The sequence below is a fragment of the Rattus norvegicus genome, chromosome 8, assembly GCF_036323735.1.
Source record: "Rattus norvegicus strain BN/NHsdMcwi chromosome 8, GRCr8, whole genome shotgun sequence".
Classification (NCBI taxonomy): domain Eukaryota; kingdom Metazoa; phylum Chordata; class Mammalia; order Rodentia; family Muridae; genus Rattus; species Rattus norvegicus.
In genome coordinates, this window is record NC_086026.1 from 68,806,629 (window position 1) to 68,822,358 (window position 15,730).

The 15,730-nt window shown below is 44.3% G+C and overlaps 1 protein-coding gene and 1 non-coding gene across 6 annotated transcripts in view; one reads left to right on the forward strand and one right to left on the reverse strand.

Moving 5' to 3' along the window:
- The window catches only part of Tmem202 (transmembrane protein 202), a 26,010-nt gene continuing 10,280 nt past the window's right edge, over nt 1-15,730 (reverse strand). The window contains exons 2-9 of one of the 5 annotated variants that reach the window (XM_063266183.1): nt 11,687-11,832; nt 11,380-11,433; nt 9,116-9,389; nt 5,659-8,594; nt 5,212-5,458; nt 1,445-1,594; nt 979-1,110; nt 1-625 (exon numbers count right to left, since the gene is read on the reverse strand). In XM_063266183.1, the coding sequence (XP_063122253.1) occupies nt 405-625; nt 979-1,110; nt 1,445-1,594; nt 5,212-5,458; nt 5,659-5,739 (831 nt within the window). In that variant the 5' untranslated portion in view covers nt 5,740-8,594; nt 9,116-9,389; nt 11,380-11,433; nt 11,687-11,832 and the 3' untranslated portion in view covers nt 1-404. Of the gene's footprint in view, nt 626-978; nt 1,111-1,444; nt 1,595-5,211; nt 5,459-5,658; nt 8,595-9,115; nt 11,833-15,730 lie in introns of those variants that run through there. The other 4 variants (XM_063266182.1, XM_063266184.1, XM_063266185.1 and 1 more) reach the window with 4 other exon arrangements.
- LOC120094522 (small nucleolar RNA SNORA40) lies at nt 12,132-12,259 on the forward strand. The gene has a single exon (XR_005488816.1). It is a non-coding gene; the product is annotated as a small nucleolar RNA SNORA40 (small nucleolar RNA).

Genomic DNA, 15,730 nt, shown 5'->3' on the forward strand with positions numbered 1-15,730 from the left:
TTTTGCAAGAATAAAATATATTTTCTCGGTGAATTCTCACTAGCTCCTCTTTTGTTTTCAAGACATATTTATGTGCATGTGCTCAAACGTACTCCAGAAAAGAATGCTGATGTCCTACCCTCATCTCCACCTAGTCTTTGAGACTTGTTCTGTAGGTGCTGGGATTCCAACTCTGAATCCCAGGACTATGTTGCTAGCACTGCTAATTGCCGAGCCATTTCTCCAGCCCTCCTCTCCTTTCTCTATAATTGTCTTACACATTTTGGATGCAGTGCACACAAATGACATTTCATTAGCTACTCCGGACATGATATCAGAAGGTTTCATCGAACTTCACAATCATTTCCCACTGACCTCACCCTCTCTATTTTTAAGACAGCAGGGTTTAGCCTTCTGTCTTCTAATCACAGTCTTGTGGTAGCTAGTTTCCCCCTTTTCACATTCCGTAGTTTTTCCTGTCTCCCACTTAGAAACGGCATCTTGGAAGGTGACATTTCAGCTGTAGCAGGCAGTGTCATTGGTACTGGCCCAAAGCCCAGCCTGTACTTCTGTTGTAGATCTTCGCTGACACTCCCATCAGGAGGATGAGATTGGAAAGTTATGTAGTTGAGAAATGAGATGATCCCTAGAGGAGGGAGAAACGAGATGTGGTTTAACAGTTGGTCACGTAGCTCTTAAAATTCATATTCATCCTTTTATGGTCTGATTAGAGTAACACCTCACCCCTTGGGATTTCAAAGATGGTGCTATTGTTCTCTGTGTTCCCTTAACCCAAATGACTTAACCCATCCATCCCTCATTTTCAGAACAAGTTACTAATTCTAGGCTTTTGATGGTCAAATTAATGCTTTCCCATCACACCCCCTACCTCTCCACGTACAGACCTGCCGTGCGTCCATTTCTTCTCCACTCTACCTCATTTTACAGAAATGACTTCCTGCTCCCTCCTCCTAAGCCCAGCGCAGGGGGTTGACTCACCGGCACAGACAGATAAGAAATCACTGCTCCAGTTAAGATAATAGGTCCATAGGAGCTCAGACTCCATGGCACTCTTCGTGTGCCATTCAACCTGGGCCAGAAACAGGTTGAGGCAGAGGAGCAAGCAGATGGCTGGGACCAAAAGGAAAGATGTCACAATCTATCAGCATCTTCTGTCAGCCTTGGCTGCCACCCCCAGCTCCTTTTTCATTTGTAGAAATGAAAGGGCAGAGATCAAAAGGTTTAAAACTTGGGGGGGTTAGCCAAATGAGAAAGAAGGGGTCCTCTACCTTGGTATAAGACAGTTAGACTGTGTGTTCCATGCAATGAGATAGGGCAAGGAAACGGCTACTTGGTGTGATATTGAAGAGACATATAGGATAGGAAAGACTATAAAAGCCCCCAAAGACACTCAGTTTCCTTGACTGTGTTACCTTGGTGCATTTACTACCTTACTAGTCCATACCTGAGCAGAAGCTGAGCATGGACACCTTCAGATCCAACTCAGAGGATACTATTCTTTCTGTAGGGCGGCAAGAGTTGAAGAACAAGCCAAGACCAATAAGCTCACAGAGGACAGAGATGATGAACAAGGCCCTGGAATACTGGAGATAATCTGCAAGGAGAGAAGGAAAGGCCTGGTCAGTCCAGTAACTGACTTCCTCTAGGAAAGCTGGAGAGCCAGGCATAGTGTCATACACATGTCATCCCAGGATGACTCAAGACATGGCAACAGGAGAACTAGGGAGGTCTGGACCAGCCTGGGCTACATAGTGGCTAGCCTGAACTACTTGAGACCTTGTCTCAAACAAACAAACAAACAAATAAATAAACAAACAAACAGGTAACTAATTAAAGCTCAATAAAGTCTCAGAGAAGGGACTAGGACAAAGAAGGGATATGGAGTTTGCCATGTAGTACCATGGACACCAATAAGAACCTCTCTTCTAAGTTTTCATTATCACTTAAAATACCTTTTCCCCCTTCTGAGACAGGGTTTCACTATGCAGCCCAAGCTGGTCTTGAATTGCTGACCTTCCTATGTCTGCGCTAAATTATAGGTACACTCCCATGCTTGGCTACATGGATTTTCTTTACTGAAGACAAAGCCTTTGTTGGTAAATTAAGGATAATACATGAATATTTAGGTTATGTAAATTAGTTTATGAAAGGACTGCCATCACAAACCAGTTTAAGACCCTTTTTTTCTAATTCTAGTTCTATAAGCAATATATGTTCAATCTAAATATGGTAATGAGCACTAAATATAATGAAACAAGAAGACAGCCACATTCTCAATGATTAGAAGTAACCATCGTTAGCATTCTATTGCATTGTTTTACCTTATTTTGTTGTTGTTGTTGTTGTTGTTGTTGTTGTTGTTGTTTGACGCAGCTTTCATGTAGCCCAGGCTAGGCTCAAACGTGTTAAATAACTGAAGACCTCGGACTTTCCATCCTTCTGTCTCTACCTCATAAGTGCTAGCTATTTATTTATTTATTTAGAGAAAGAATGTTATTCTAACTCATTATCTACTGAGTTTGGGCCCAACTTAGACAACAGAGTAAGAGAAACTGGCCTACATTAACCTCCCAAACACTGGGATTGGTTATGCCACAAGCCTTTAGTCCCAATACTTAGGAGACAGAGTCAGGCAGATCTCTGTGAATTCAAGGCCAGCCTAGTCAACAGGACAGTCAGGACCACACAGTGAGACCTTGCCTTAAAACAAACAAATAAACAAACAAACAAACAAAGATTATTTCAATTTTGTCCAGGTGAGGTAGTACACACAGGTAATCCTAGGACTTAGAATATAGATTCAGGAGGAACAGAAGTTCCAGATTTCCTCAACTGCATAGTCAGTTGGAGGCCATAGAAACTACTTGACACCCTATTAGAAGAAGAAGAAGAAGAAGAAGAAGAAGAAGAAGAAGAAGAAGAAGAAGAAGAAGAAGAAGAAGAAGAGGAAGAGGAAGAGGAAGAGGAAGAGGAGGAGGAGGAGGAGGAGGAAGAAGAGGAGGAGGAGGAGGAAGAAGAGGAGGAGGAGGAAGAGGAGGAGGAGGAAGAGGAGGAGGAGGAGGAGGAAGAGGAGGAGGAGGAGGAGGAAGAGAGGAAGAGGAGGACAAACAAAACAAAGCAACCAAAATACCAAAGAATTATGTCTCATGAGGCTGGAGACATGGCTGAGCAGGTAAGAGCATGTAATACTCTGGCAGAGACCAGACTCATAACCTTCTAAAGTACCAGTTCCAGAGGATCCAACATCCTCTTCTGGACGTTGCTGGCACCTCCACTCATGTGTACTAAACATACGTACTTAAAAATTCAAGTTTTTTTTTAAAAAGCTAGCATAGCCTGCTCCTTGTGGTAAAAATCATTATTTCCACTGATAGAATTCATAAGCCTAACTATGCAGGTGAATTGCTTTGAAGCCCCCATCAAGTTAGTCACATTAAAAAGAAAATAACTTAAAAGTAGCTTATTTTATAAGGACTGTGTCACTGAGAATGAACAGTCTGTGTAACCTCAAGAAGCGGCGGCTGGGACTAAGCTGTAGGAAGCCTACAGCTAGGTATATTTTGTAGTATTTAGCTCTTGATGCCTCAAATAGCCTATCCTTGCCTACAACTGCCTAAGTATAGCTAAGGGGACAAGACAGGGAACTTGGCCTGAGTTGGATCTATTTGATTATTTGGTTTGGAAATGTGGATTTCCTCTTGCTTGTGTGAACTAATGAGTTGTAAGGCTAAGCCTGCTGTCGGCACCAACACCCTGATAAACAGGAAAACCTGGGCTGTGGAGATAAAAGCAAACATAAACAATGATGAGTGTCAGCTGGTCACGGGAGAGCCTGAGAGACTGGATGGCCTGGTTGTCTTTGTCTGAGAGCCCAGTCCTGAGTCCCTTCACACCCTCTGCACTTCCTGCCCTTGGACTTTATGACATTATCTCTCCCTTATCTTCTAAGACGTTCACCCTTAAGCTTCCACTTAACCAGTCCACATGGTTCCGGTACTGGGGTTGGGGGGACAGCAAGATGGCTCAGTGGGTAAAAGCACTTGCTGCCAAGCCTGACAACCTGGGTTGGATCCCTGGGACTCACAGGGAAAGGAGAAAAGCAACTCCAGAAAGTTGAGCTCTGATCACCACAGCAAATGCATAACCAGACATACACAAATGTAAATAAATAAATGTTTAACACATAGATGTCAACATACATTCACATGCTTGTGCTTGCACAGATGCACACACACACACACACACACACACACACACACACACACACACAGGTCTGGCTATGTAACCCAGGCTCCTCTCAAACTCGATGTCTTCTTCCCTCAGCCCACCCAGGAATAAGATCACAGGCATGTGCTGCCTACCACGCTTAACATACTTTTTCTTTCCTGAGACAAGATCACATGATTAGAAAGAAATAGGCTTTTGTATAGGTCAGGCTTTCTCAAACCTTTCTGATCCTACTGTCTCTGCCTTAGGGGTGCCATCACTGCTGGTTTATGCTTTGCATAACCCTTGTGAATGGTAGGCAAACACACGGCCAACTTAACCACATCCTCACCCTCCACATATTTTGCATAAGGCAAGTGAGGGAGTGCTCAGCGAGTGAGCTTCAGCTTCTGAAGGTCAGCAAGCTTAGCTGTCAAAGTTTCAAAACGTTTAGGACCTCCCATACGTGTATTTATCAATAAGAAGCCTTGACCTAGGGCTGGAGAGATGGCTCAGCGGTTAAGAGCACTGACTGCTCTTCCAGAGGTCCTGAGTTCAAATCCCAGCAACCACATGGTGGCTCACAACCATCAGTAATGGGATCCAATGCCCTCTTCTGGTGTGTCTCAAGACAGCTACAGGGTACTCATAAAATAAACAAAAGAAAATTAACAAATCTTTAAAAAAAAAAAAAAAGAAGCCTTGATCTAGAAAGAGGAGTGGTCCAGATAAAAAGGACACTCCAGCATCAATTATGTGGGTCACCTGAATCTAAACCTGTTCCAAGATAGTATCTTATAAATGTCAAAAGAATTCTACCTAAAGAATAGTAGCAGCTTTTATTCATTTGGGACAGGAATCCACCCAGGAGAGGAAAGAGGATATACAGGATACCAATAAAAAGGGCAGTCATATTCACAACTTGTCTCAGACCCAAAGATCTTGAAGGAAGAAAGTCAGGCCTGCAATTGTGAGGCCGGTGATACTGATTTTTGTGGCACTCACAGGGTGGCTTGAGTATGTGGCTCCAGCACAGCTCATGGTTGCACAAGGTCCAGAGTCCTGCGTTGAGCTCAAGGCCATTGTTGGTCACCAGGAACTGCACCCAGTGCATTGGGGACGTGCAGATCAGTAGCAAGAGACTAAAGCCAGAGAGGCTGGCACAGAACATCCGGGTGTAGGTGTAAGCCTCACTCAAATACTGCTGTCGCTTCTGGGCTGACATCGATTGTTTGTTGGTAGGAAGGGTAGGCTACAAGGATGAGGGAAATGTTGCCCAAGAAGTTAATCCCAGATCCCTGAGGTCTCCTATCTCTCTCTACCACAATATCCCCAGGTGGGTTTGATCTTACCTCTTTTTAAAAGTCAAAATTTCATAGGTGCTCTTTTCTATCTAGCTCTGTGCTCAAGCCAAGCCCTCTTCCTCCCCTCTGGCCTACATCCTCTCCTCACCTGTTGGTATTTCAGGTCCCCCTTTATTTTGTTGACCTTGGGACTGTAAAAGGTCATGGCTTGTTCCTTCCTCCTCTCCATCTTGGCAACCAGTTCAACTGCCACGGAATTCGTCTCACACCTCCTCACACATGCAGAAGAATCCTGGGTGTAGACCCTGTTTCTCTTTTCTCTTTCGTTGTATTCATCGTTTTCAGTCTTAGAACACTAGGAAGAAATTATGAGAGAGAGAGAGAGAGAGAGAGAGAGAGAGAGAGAGAGAGAGAGAGAGAGAGAGAGGAAGGGAGGGAGAGAGAGAGAGAGAGAGAGAGAGTGTGTGTGTGTGTGTGTGTGTGTGTGTGTGTAGCCTTCTGTCTTTACATGTGTTCTGGGACTCCAACTTGGGTCACCAAGCTTGTACAAAGTGCCCTTACCTGCTTAGCTCTCTCTTTGTCCTTTCATTCCCTCTTTTCAATATCTTCTGTTCATGGACGAGTACTCTACCACAGACACGCTGCACGCTGCTGACAGGGCCCACTGTAATGCTGGTAACCATTGCCCTGGACACTAAAATCTGAGGCACTAAAAATGATAACTCTGCAAGATTCAGAGGTAGTGCTGGGCTCTACGTGAAAGCCCAGCCGATGCCCTAGTGACACTAGCCTTACAAACTGTCTGCATCTGAGCCTCACCCCTTACCTCCTAAGAACTCTACGTCAAAGGTACAGTGCAGGTGGCATTCTGTTCCTCAGCCACGTCACCAGCTCTTGATTTGCTCACATGTAAACACTGGTTCCTAAATCTAATCTGAATCCGCATGCCTGACTATAAGTTTCTGCCCGCACACCCTCTTCCCAATTCCCATGACCTGTTGAAGCCTGTTCTGTATTTCAGCTGGTGAGAACTACTAGTTCTACACCCTAGTATATGCCCATGCTTTATTTAACATACAGACTCCTCTTGTGGATGTGGTGTATTTGTATGGGACATGTATCCTCATATGAGCTCCTGTGTATGCAGGTACATGTTTAAACAAGCATAGGGAACTGTAGTTTGACAACAGTTGTCTCCCTTGATCAGATCACACCTTATTTTTTTGAGACAGGGTCTCCATTAAACCCAGAGCTTGCCGATATGGCTGGCCTGGCCAGCAAGGCACAGGGAGCCTTGTCTCTCCGTGTTCCAGCACTGGGATTACAAATGCATGCCATAGCTCTAGGCTTTGTATGAGAGTATTGGGTATTGTGTGACAAGCACTTCTTTTCTCAAAGGTTTCATTTTCTTTTTATGATATGTATTTGAATACGTGCATGTCAGTGCAGGTGTCTCCAGAGACCAGAAGAGAGTGACAGATCTCTAGTGAGCTGTCTGATGTGAGTGTTGGGAATCGAACTCGGGTCCTCTGGAAGAGCAGCCAGAAGTGCTTTTCTAACCGAGCTATCACCACAGCTCCTCTGGTGTAACACAGGCCGAGTATTAAGTGGTGAGACTGGGAGACCAACAGATTTCTAGACGACTCACTGAGGTTGGTACAGTGGAAAGAGTTGTTACCACTAACAGGAGTAGCTATATTTTAAAGGGTTTCCCAGGTCATCAACCTGGAGGACATTTGGGGTGAAGATTTGTCCCAAGACAGGAATCCACAAAGGGCCCGAGATTCTTAGGACACTAGCAGTTGGGTTCTACTAGGTACAGAATAAAGGTTGCAACTACGTGTGATGGCTCACGCCTGTGATTTCATCATTGAGAAGTCACGGGGAAGGTGATCACCATGAGTTTGAAGCTAGTCTGGGCTATAGAGTAAGTTCTAGGCCAGCCTGGCCTACAGAAGAGATTCCAGGCCAACCTGGATAAAGAGTGAGATGTTGTCTAAAATACAAAGCAAAACAAAACAAAAACACCGTATGTCGCTCACCACAACCAGATGGCTGTGGTGAGTCCACTGCTGAAGGTGTGTCACACTCTGGTTATAGGACACACAACAGTGGGAGGTTAAGTAGGGCCTGACCTCTAAACGTCTGCCCTGCTGGCCAGCTTCCACAGAGCCAGCAGGTATGATGCGGGCCACTGGAGGAGAGAAGGATGTCAACCGTCTTACCCAGTGCTGGATGCTGAGTATTACTGGATCATCCTTGCAGCCCCTCTGCTGTCTTTGCAAGCTTGCTCAAATGCAGTCTCGGCACAAGCCACATTACAACAGATAAAATACTAATATTGGTAGGAAAACTGTTAGCCCTGGGATCCCTGGAATCCCTTCACTGGCATTAAACAAGCACACCACCAAACAGATGATGTTGATGTAATGTGGAATACCAGACCATTTGTGGACAGTGACTAATGAATAAAACACTCTACTGTTTAAAGGAACAGATTGGCACCAGCCGACTCTCAGGCCTATCCTGAGCACTTACCCCAAAGAGCAGGACACATGACTAGCTAGGACCTTGCTAGGGACTGTGATGGGTATAACAAAACACGCGTGTAAATTCAGTGGCTGTGTATGCTGTCAGTATACAATCAAACCACAGTCATTGTTTTGAAAAGCAGTCTTATAAGAAGAAAATGTGGAATAACTATTTATTTATTTATCTATCTATTTATTCATTTATGGTTTTCTGAGACAAGGTTTCTTTGTATATCTCTGACGGTCCTGGATCTCTTTAGACCAGGCCTTGAGCTCACAGAGATCTGCCAGTGGCTGTCTCCCAAATACTGTGATTCCAAAAGCATGCATAACCACTGCCCATCTTTTTCACTCTGAGAAAGATAATGTAAAGAATATTTTGTGGGGCTGGAGAGATGGCTCAGAGGTTAAGAGCACTGTCTGCTCTTCCAGAGGCCCTGAGTTCAATTCCCAGCAACCACATGGTGACTCACAACCATCTGTAATGGGATCCATGCCCTCTTCTGACCTGCAGGCATGCATGCAGGTAGAACTCGGTAAACAATCAATAAATCTTTAAAAGAAAGAAAGAAAGAAAGAAAGAAAGGAAGGAAGGAAGGAAGGAAGGAAGAAAGAAAGAAAGAAAGAAAGAAAGAAAGAAAGAAAGAAAGATTATGTAAATAGGATGACCTTCAACTTAAGAACTTCTATTCACCAAATAACAGCACCCACAGTGCAAACAGGTAATCTACAGAGTGGAGCGTTACCTTACAGTATACACATCTAGCTAAGAACTTCCTGCTAGGACACGTAAAGACTCTTTAGGGCAGAAAGGTCCACTCAGCAGTGAAGAGCATGTGCTGTTATTACATCAGACAGCTCGCAACTGCCTGCAATTCCAACTCCAGGGAACTTGACAACCTCTTCTGAACACTGCAGGTCATACAGGTACCTGCCCACACAAGCACATACACATATATACATACATGCATGCATACATACATACATATAGACAGACATATATACAGACAGATGGACAGATAGATAGATGAACGGACAGTCTTTAACAACAACAACAACAAAGAATTATTTTACCAGGCGCACAACTTTAATATCAGCACTCCTCGAGAGGCAGAGGTGAGTAGATCCATGGTTTCAGAATCAGCCTGGTTTACAAAGACAGTTCTAGGCCAGCCCAGGGAACACAGTGGTAAGACGGGTCAGTTGATGAAAGCTTGAGAACCTGCGTGTAGATCCTGGCTCTCACTTCAAGAAGCCAGGGATGGTGGCATCTGCTTGTAATGCCAGCACAGGGGAGCAAAACCAGATCCCGGATTCACTGGGCTGCAGATCCAGCCTCCTAGGCAAGCTTCAAGAGGTGGAGAGAGAGATCATGACTCAAAAAAAAAAAAAAAGTGGTCAATGCCAACAGAACACTACCTGTGGTCGACCCCTGAGCTTCACATGCCTGTGCATACATAGGCATGTACCTCTGTACACACAGGAACACACATCCGAATTATGTCTAGGTTTTAGGTAATTCCAATATTTCCTGGGTTGGGGCTTGGGTCCTAAAGTTAGGAATAAGGCTATTCTGGGGAGAAGCTGTTGGTCCCTGTGTAGTTGAATTGGTAAACTGAGGATCTTGTTTTCTACACACAATATTGTGATGGTTGCATTAAATACTACATATGGTGTCTATAATAAAGAAGTGAAATCAGCACTCTCCACATCCCCTTGTGAGTGACTCTGTTCTCACTGGCAGCCATTCAAGGCTGGAGTTGTTTGTCTCTTCATCTGTGACAGGTTGGCCTGGCGCATACTAGACAGCCAAGGACAGACTCAAACTTCTTCTAAAGAAGGTTTGTTTTTTGTTAAGATTTATTTATTATGTATAAGTACACTGTAGCTATTGTCAGACACACCAGAAGAGGGCATCAGATCTCATTACGGATGGCTGTGAGCCACCATGTGGTTGCTGGGATTTGAACTCAGGAACTCTGGAAGAGCAGTCAGTGTTCTTGACCACTGAGCCATCTCTCCAACCCTTAAACTTCTTTTAAAAATTTTTTTCGAGGGGTTGGGGATTTGGCTCAGTGGTAGAGCGCTTGTCTAGCGAGCGCAAGGCCCTGGGTTCGGTCCCCAGCCCCGGAAAAAAAGAAAAAAAAAATTTTTTTCGGGGTTGGGGATTTGGCTCAGTGGCAGAGTGCTTGCCTAGGAAGCGCAAGGCCCTGGGTTTGGTCCCCAGCTCCGAAAAAAAGAACCAAAAAAAAAAATTTTTTTTCAACATTTTTTCAAATTTTTGCTTGTCTGTCTGAGTGTCTGACACACACGTGCAGGCACCTTTAAAGGCTACAACTGCCTGATGTGGGTGCAGGGAACTGAACCTTTGACCCCTGGAAAGGCAGTAAGTGCTTTAACCTTGAAGCTGTCTCTCCAGACACTGAGTTTCTGATCCTCATTCCACAAAATGCTGGGGTTACAGGCACAAGACACCAGGTCGTTTGGGGTGCTGAGGGTCAAACTAAGACTGGCACACGCTAAGCAAACATTCTACCAACTGAGATACATCCCCATCTCTGCTTTTGTTGGAGACAGGGACAGGGGGATTACAGACATGTACTTCCATTCCTAGTAAGTTCTCTGACAGGAACTGGAGGTAGCAGGAGTGCAGCCCTAGGTTCAACTCTTAGAACTGAAACCTGTATCACGTCTTTAACTTTTTCTACGTGTGCGTATATATAAGGTGCTTCTCTATGTGTTTTATGTGTGTGTGAACATATGTGTGTGAAATACATTTGCACACATGTGTGTACGCAAAGACAGACATTCACTAGGGGAGCTTGGAATGCTAAGCACATTGGGCCCTTTCAGGAGAAGGAATACATAACCTTTTATCTGCCCAGAAGGCACCTGGTGACCTTTATGCTATCTGTGTGTCGAGAAATCTTCTGGCACAAGATCTTCCCAAAGACCTTTATTGTAAATTTATTTCAATCAATCTATAGAACCTATCTTTATGGGCTTTACGAAGAAAAGTATATATGTGTGTGTACATATATATATATATGTGTGTGTGTATACATATGTATATATATGTACATATGTATATATATGTGTGTATGTGTGTATGTGTGTATACATATATATATACATATATGTGTATATATATGTGTGTATGTGTGTATGTGTGTTTATACATATATATATATGCTTACTTTGTTCTTTAAGGAGATTTATATCTGCTTTATAGTACGCATTGGATTGAGTTAATTTTCACCTGAATAATTTTCACCAAATTGTGTTTGTTATGCCTAAAATAAACCACTTGTGGCCCAACTCCTGGAATTTGAACCCACACTGAGTCGTTGTCCGCTGCTGGTTGCTGCTGGCCGTATAAATCACAGCATCCCCTGGAGAAGGACACCAAGTGTATTATTACATTTAAGACACAGAGAATCTTCCCATTTCTGGGTCATCCTTACACTGCCTCCCATCACTAAGGAAATGGGAAGATTCATATTCTTCAGCCTTTGTCTCCATGATTAGAGCTGTAAGCTCTCCCCAATTGCCAGTTTGCTCCTTTGCTGGCTGAACACCCTTTATCTTTCCACTGGCCTCCTGGCACTGTCTGGATAACGAGGACCCAAGGAAGAGAGCAGATACCTTTCTGTGCAGTTCCTTTAGGAAGAGTAGTCAGATGCTGCTCCAATGTTGACCTTATCCAAATCCTGAGCTTACAAGTTGTTTCTTTTCTTCTGAAGTTCTTAGGTTGTTGAAAGCTGACAAGTTCAAGGCCATATCACTCCTTTCTAGAATAAAGCAATAGAATAAAATACAGACATGGGCGTGATGAGCTGCGTTCAATCTCAAGGATTCCACATGATCTTAAGCATCTGTGACGGAGAATCCAAGGGGTGCAGACAGACTTCCTGACAGGGGTCCGTCCACATATGCATTCCCCATTCCAGCCCTGTCACTCTCTGGATATATTTCACCTTGGTAGAATAATTTCACTTAAAAAATTTTATTTGACTCGGGCACATATATCTGTAATCTTAACTTTCAGGATGTTGAGGCAGGAGGATTGTAAGTTCAAGACCAGCATGATAGCACTTGTGTTTGTTTTTGTTCAGCTGTTGGACAAAGGCAGGTTGACAGGTGCAAAAAACAAATCCTCTTTTGCAACCCAGAACTCATTGTTCAGTATGAGTTTTGATACATACAAGAAGGAATATAAGCACAACGGTGTTACTGATGAGGCTGTTTCTAGCAATGTTCTGTGTGATTTATCCTATAAAGAAGCACTGGCATTTCCTTCATAAAGATTAGGATTCTGAGTGTTAGGAATGGACATGAAAGACTCTACAGAGATGTTGGGTGTCACAAGGGAAACCTACCTTAAAATGGTTTTTAAAGCTAATTGAAGAAGGGTCCCTAAATTAAAGTAAATTGAAGAAATCCACAAATCTTCTGGCTAAGAACTTAGAAGTTGCCAATGACTGTTGGAAAAGACAGATAAAAGAGGGCTAAAAATAAAAAGCACAACTGGATGCCCTTGAGGAAAGGGCTATTTTCAGAGTGCCTGGATGGACAGCAAAGAAATCAAACCAACCACTTAAATAAAAATTTATTGACAATAAATAATTTTATACATTAAAAAAGAACCCTTAAAAAAAAAAAAAAAAGACCAGCATGAACTGGCTACATAACAATTTCTTGTCTCAAAACCAGGGCAGCAGAGAAAATGTACGGGGTTGCACTGTGCTACATGCATTAAGGGACACATTTATTAATTGACCAAGCCAGCTCAGTCAGTCATCAGTGTCTCCAGGGAGGGAGGGAGGATTGAAAAGAAAAAGACAACTAGACAACACTGTAACATGTCTCCAGCCAGTGCTGAGACAGAAGAGGGTTTATTTTTTTTCCAGTCTGCTTTTATATCATTCTAGGTACATACAAAGAAAACGGTCAGTCCTGAGGCATAAACAAAGCAATCAAGGAACAGACAGGACAATAATCAAAGTAAATAAACGAGGTAATCAACAAAGTCCCTTGGTCGCTGTGCCAAGGGGTTTATCAGAATGACTAAGAAACAAGAAATACCATACATTCCTGGGCTGCATTTACCTGAGCCTACTTCCTTGTCCTAGCCCAATGTCAAATTCCTGCCAAATTCCTAGAAGTGGCCCCACAAGCTCTCCTCAACTAATCTTATAACCGTTGAATACCCAACTATGCACCCCGAGGGTGCTAGGTGCTGAAAAGTGTCGCTAGATGTAAACTGGCTCTTGAGGACCAGCATGTCATGCTCTGTCCCCAGTTCCTTCCCCTTACATGACAGGCGCAGATTAGGTTTTTCCAAGATCACATCTAGCTCTTAATATTTAAGATTCTCAAATATTTCTCTTAGCTTACTAATATTTTCAGTACGTATTTATGTGTATGTGAGTGTGACTGCCCATTTATATGTGCACCACGTGTATGCAGGGGTCAAGAGGCCAGAATAGGGTGTCAAACACCCTGGGACTGGATCTGGAGGTAGTTGTGAGCCCCCTGGTGTGGGCAGTGGGAACTAAACCCAGGGCATCTGCCAAGTCCTCTCACCAGCTGAGCCTCCTTCCAGACACTGCTTTAGGGTGAGAAGAGCTCTTCTGTTCCCTTAGTTCATGCACACACACAGTAGCAGAGTAAATAAAGCTTTCAAACACACAAACTGTGTCTGTTGATTTGAGTTGACAAGAGTGGTGCTTCTCCCTGAGTCTCTGTGAAGACAGCATTGCGTTCTGACCAGTGGTCTAATGTGGCTCTAACTCTGCCAGCTTCCTGAAAAGAGTAAAGGAGGGGTTGGGGATTTAGCTCAGTGGTAGAGCGCTTGCCTAGCAACCGCAAGGCCCTGGGTTCGGTCCCCAGCTCCGAAAAAAAAAGAACCTGCAACATTTAGGGGTTGGGGATTTAGCTCAGTGGTAGAGCGCTTGCCTAGCAACCGCAAGGCCCTGGGTTCGGTCCCCAGCTCTGAAAAAAAAAAAAAAGAAAAAGAAAAGAAAAGAAAAGAAAAAGAGTAAAGGGCAGGGCAGGGACAGCCAGAGCCTCAGTCCTAACCTCTAAAGAACATGGTGTATTGTGTGGCCCACATCACTATCGATGCCTTGGAGCCATTTTGACCTGGTTTAAGCTCACTTGTCCTAAACACCCTGCCATCCCTTTCTAAATCTCTTCCCAGGGGAAGGATGCATAAAAGTGTGTGTGTGTGTGTGTGTGTGTGTGTGTGTGTGTGTGTGTGTGTGTATGCACGCGCACACACGAAGGAAAAGTCTAAGAGGAGGAACTATACACAGCTGTATAGAATATTTTTTTTCTATTCTTTTTTTTTGTTTGTTTTCGGAGCTGGGGACCGAACCCAGGGCCTTGCACTTCCTAGGCAAGCGCTCTACCACTGAGCTAAATCCCCAACCCCCATAATATTTTTAAGTGAGGAGAGGTAATCTAGGGACACGGCTGTGTGGGTAAAGTGCATGCTGTGTAGACGTGAAGACCTGAGTTCGGATCCCCAGGACCGATATTGAAAAGCTTGGACTGACCACTCACATCTGTAACCTTAGCGCTGGGACAAGTGGCTCCCCTCAGCTCGCTGACTCAGTCTGGCCAGGTTCAGCAAGAGAGTTCATCTCAAAAAAACGAAGCAAAGAGCGACTGAGGAGGAACGCAGCAAGGACCTCTGGACTCTACACACACGTGCAGGTGTGCACACATGCAAAAATCCACACAGCATGCACGTGCTTCATACACGGAGAAAACTGTGCCAAAGAAAGAAATCCACAAGAAACACTAGGGCAGATGGGAGGAGGCGATGGCGGCCAAGAGTGCAGCACCAGCCTAGCATGCACAGGCTGGTGGTTTGATTCCCAGCACTGACAAGAAAAGGGCATTTCACATAGAAGTTACTTTTAAAAAGAACAAGTTATTCTCTATATTTATTTTTATTTTATGTGCATTGGTATATTGGTACATATATGTACGTATGCCTGTGTGAGGGTGTTGGGTTCCCTGGAACTGTGGTGCAGTGGGTGCTGCCACTGAACCTAGATCCTTAGGAAGAAAGTTCACTGCTCTTACACACCCACACCACACCCACACCCACACCCCAAAAGAGATCGGTGAAATGTGCTATTTGAAAATTATATTTTCTGTTTTGTGTAGGTGTGCAGGAACCTCTCCATCCACCATATGGACTCAGGCTTCAGGCTCCACCTTTAGCCACTGAGCCATCTCAGCCACTCTGGAAACTGCAACACTAACGTGTCACTCATTTTCTGAAGCTAAATATTAGTGAATGGCCACAGCACAGAAGGACTCAGAAGTTCTATGCTATAGGTTTCTAAAAGCTGGGGGTGAGCTGTTAGTCAAAAGGAAGGAGATGAGGGGTTGATGAGCACTTGCCTAGAAAGTGCAAGGCCCTGGGTTCGGTCCTCAGCTGGGGGGGGCGGGGGGGGGGAGGAAGGAAGGAGATGAGAGAATGAGAGGTAAAGACTGACAGACAAAGCTTCCAGGGCCAGCTAGAGAATTCCTGTGAGCCTCAAGGCCAGGGTGGAAGGCTTTCCCACATTCCATCCTGGGGTTTTGTTTCAATGTTGCCTTCTCTTGGGATGGCAGGGAGGTGCTAGTTCCCGTGGCTGTGGCTGAGTGTGGCTTCTATGCCTAGGGGCATAG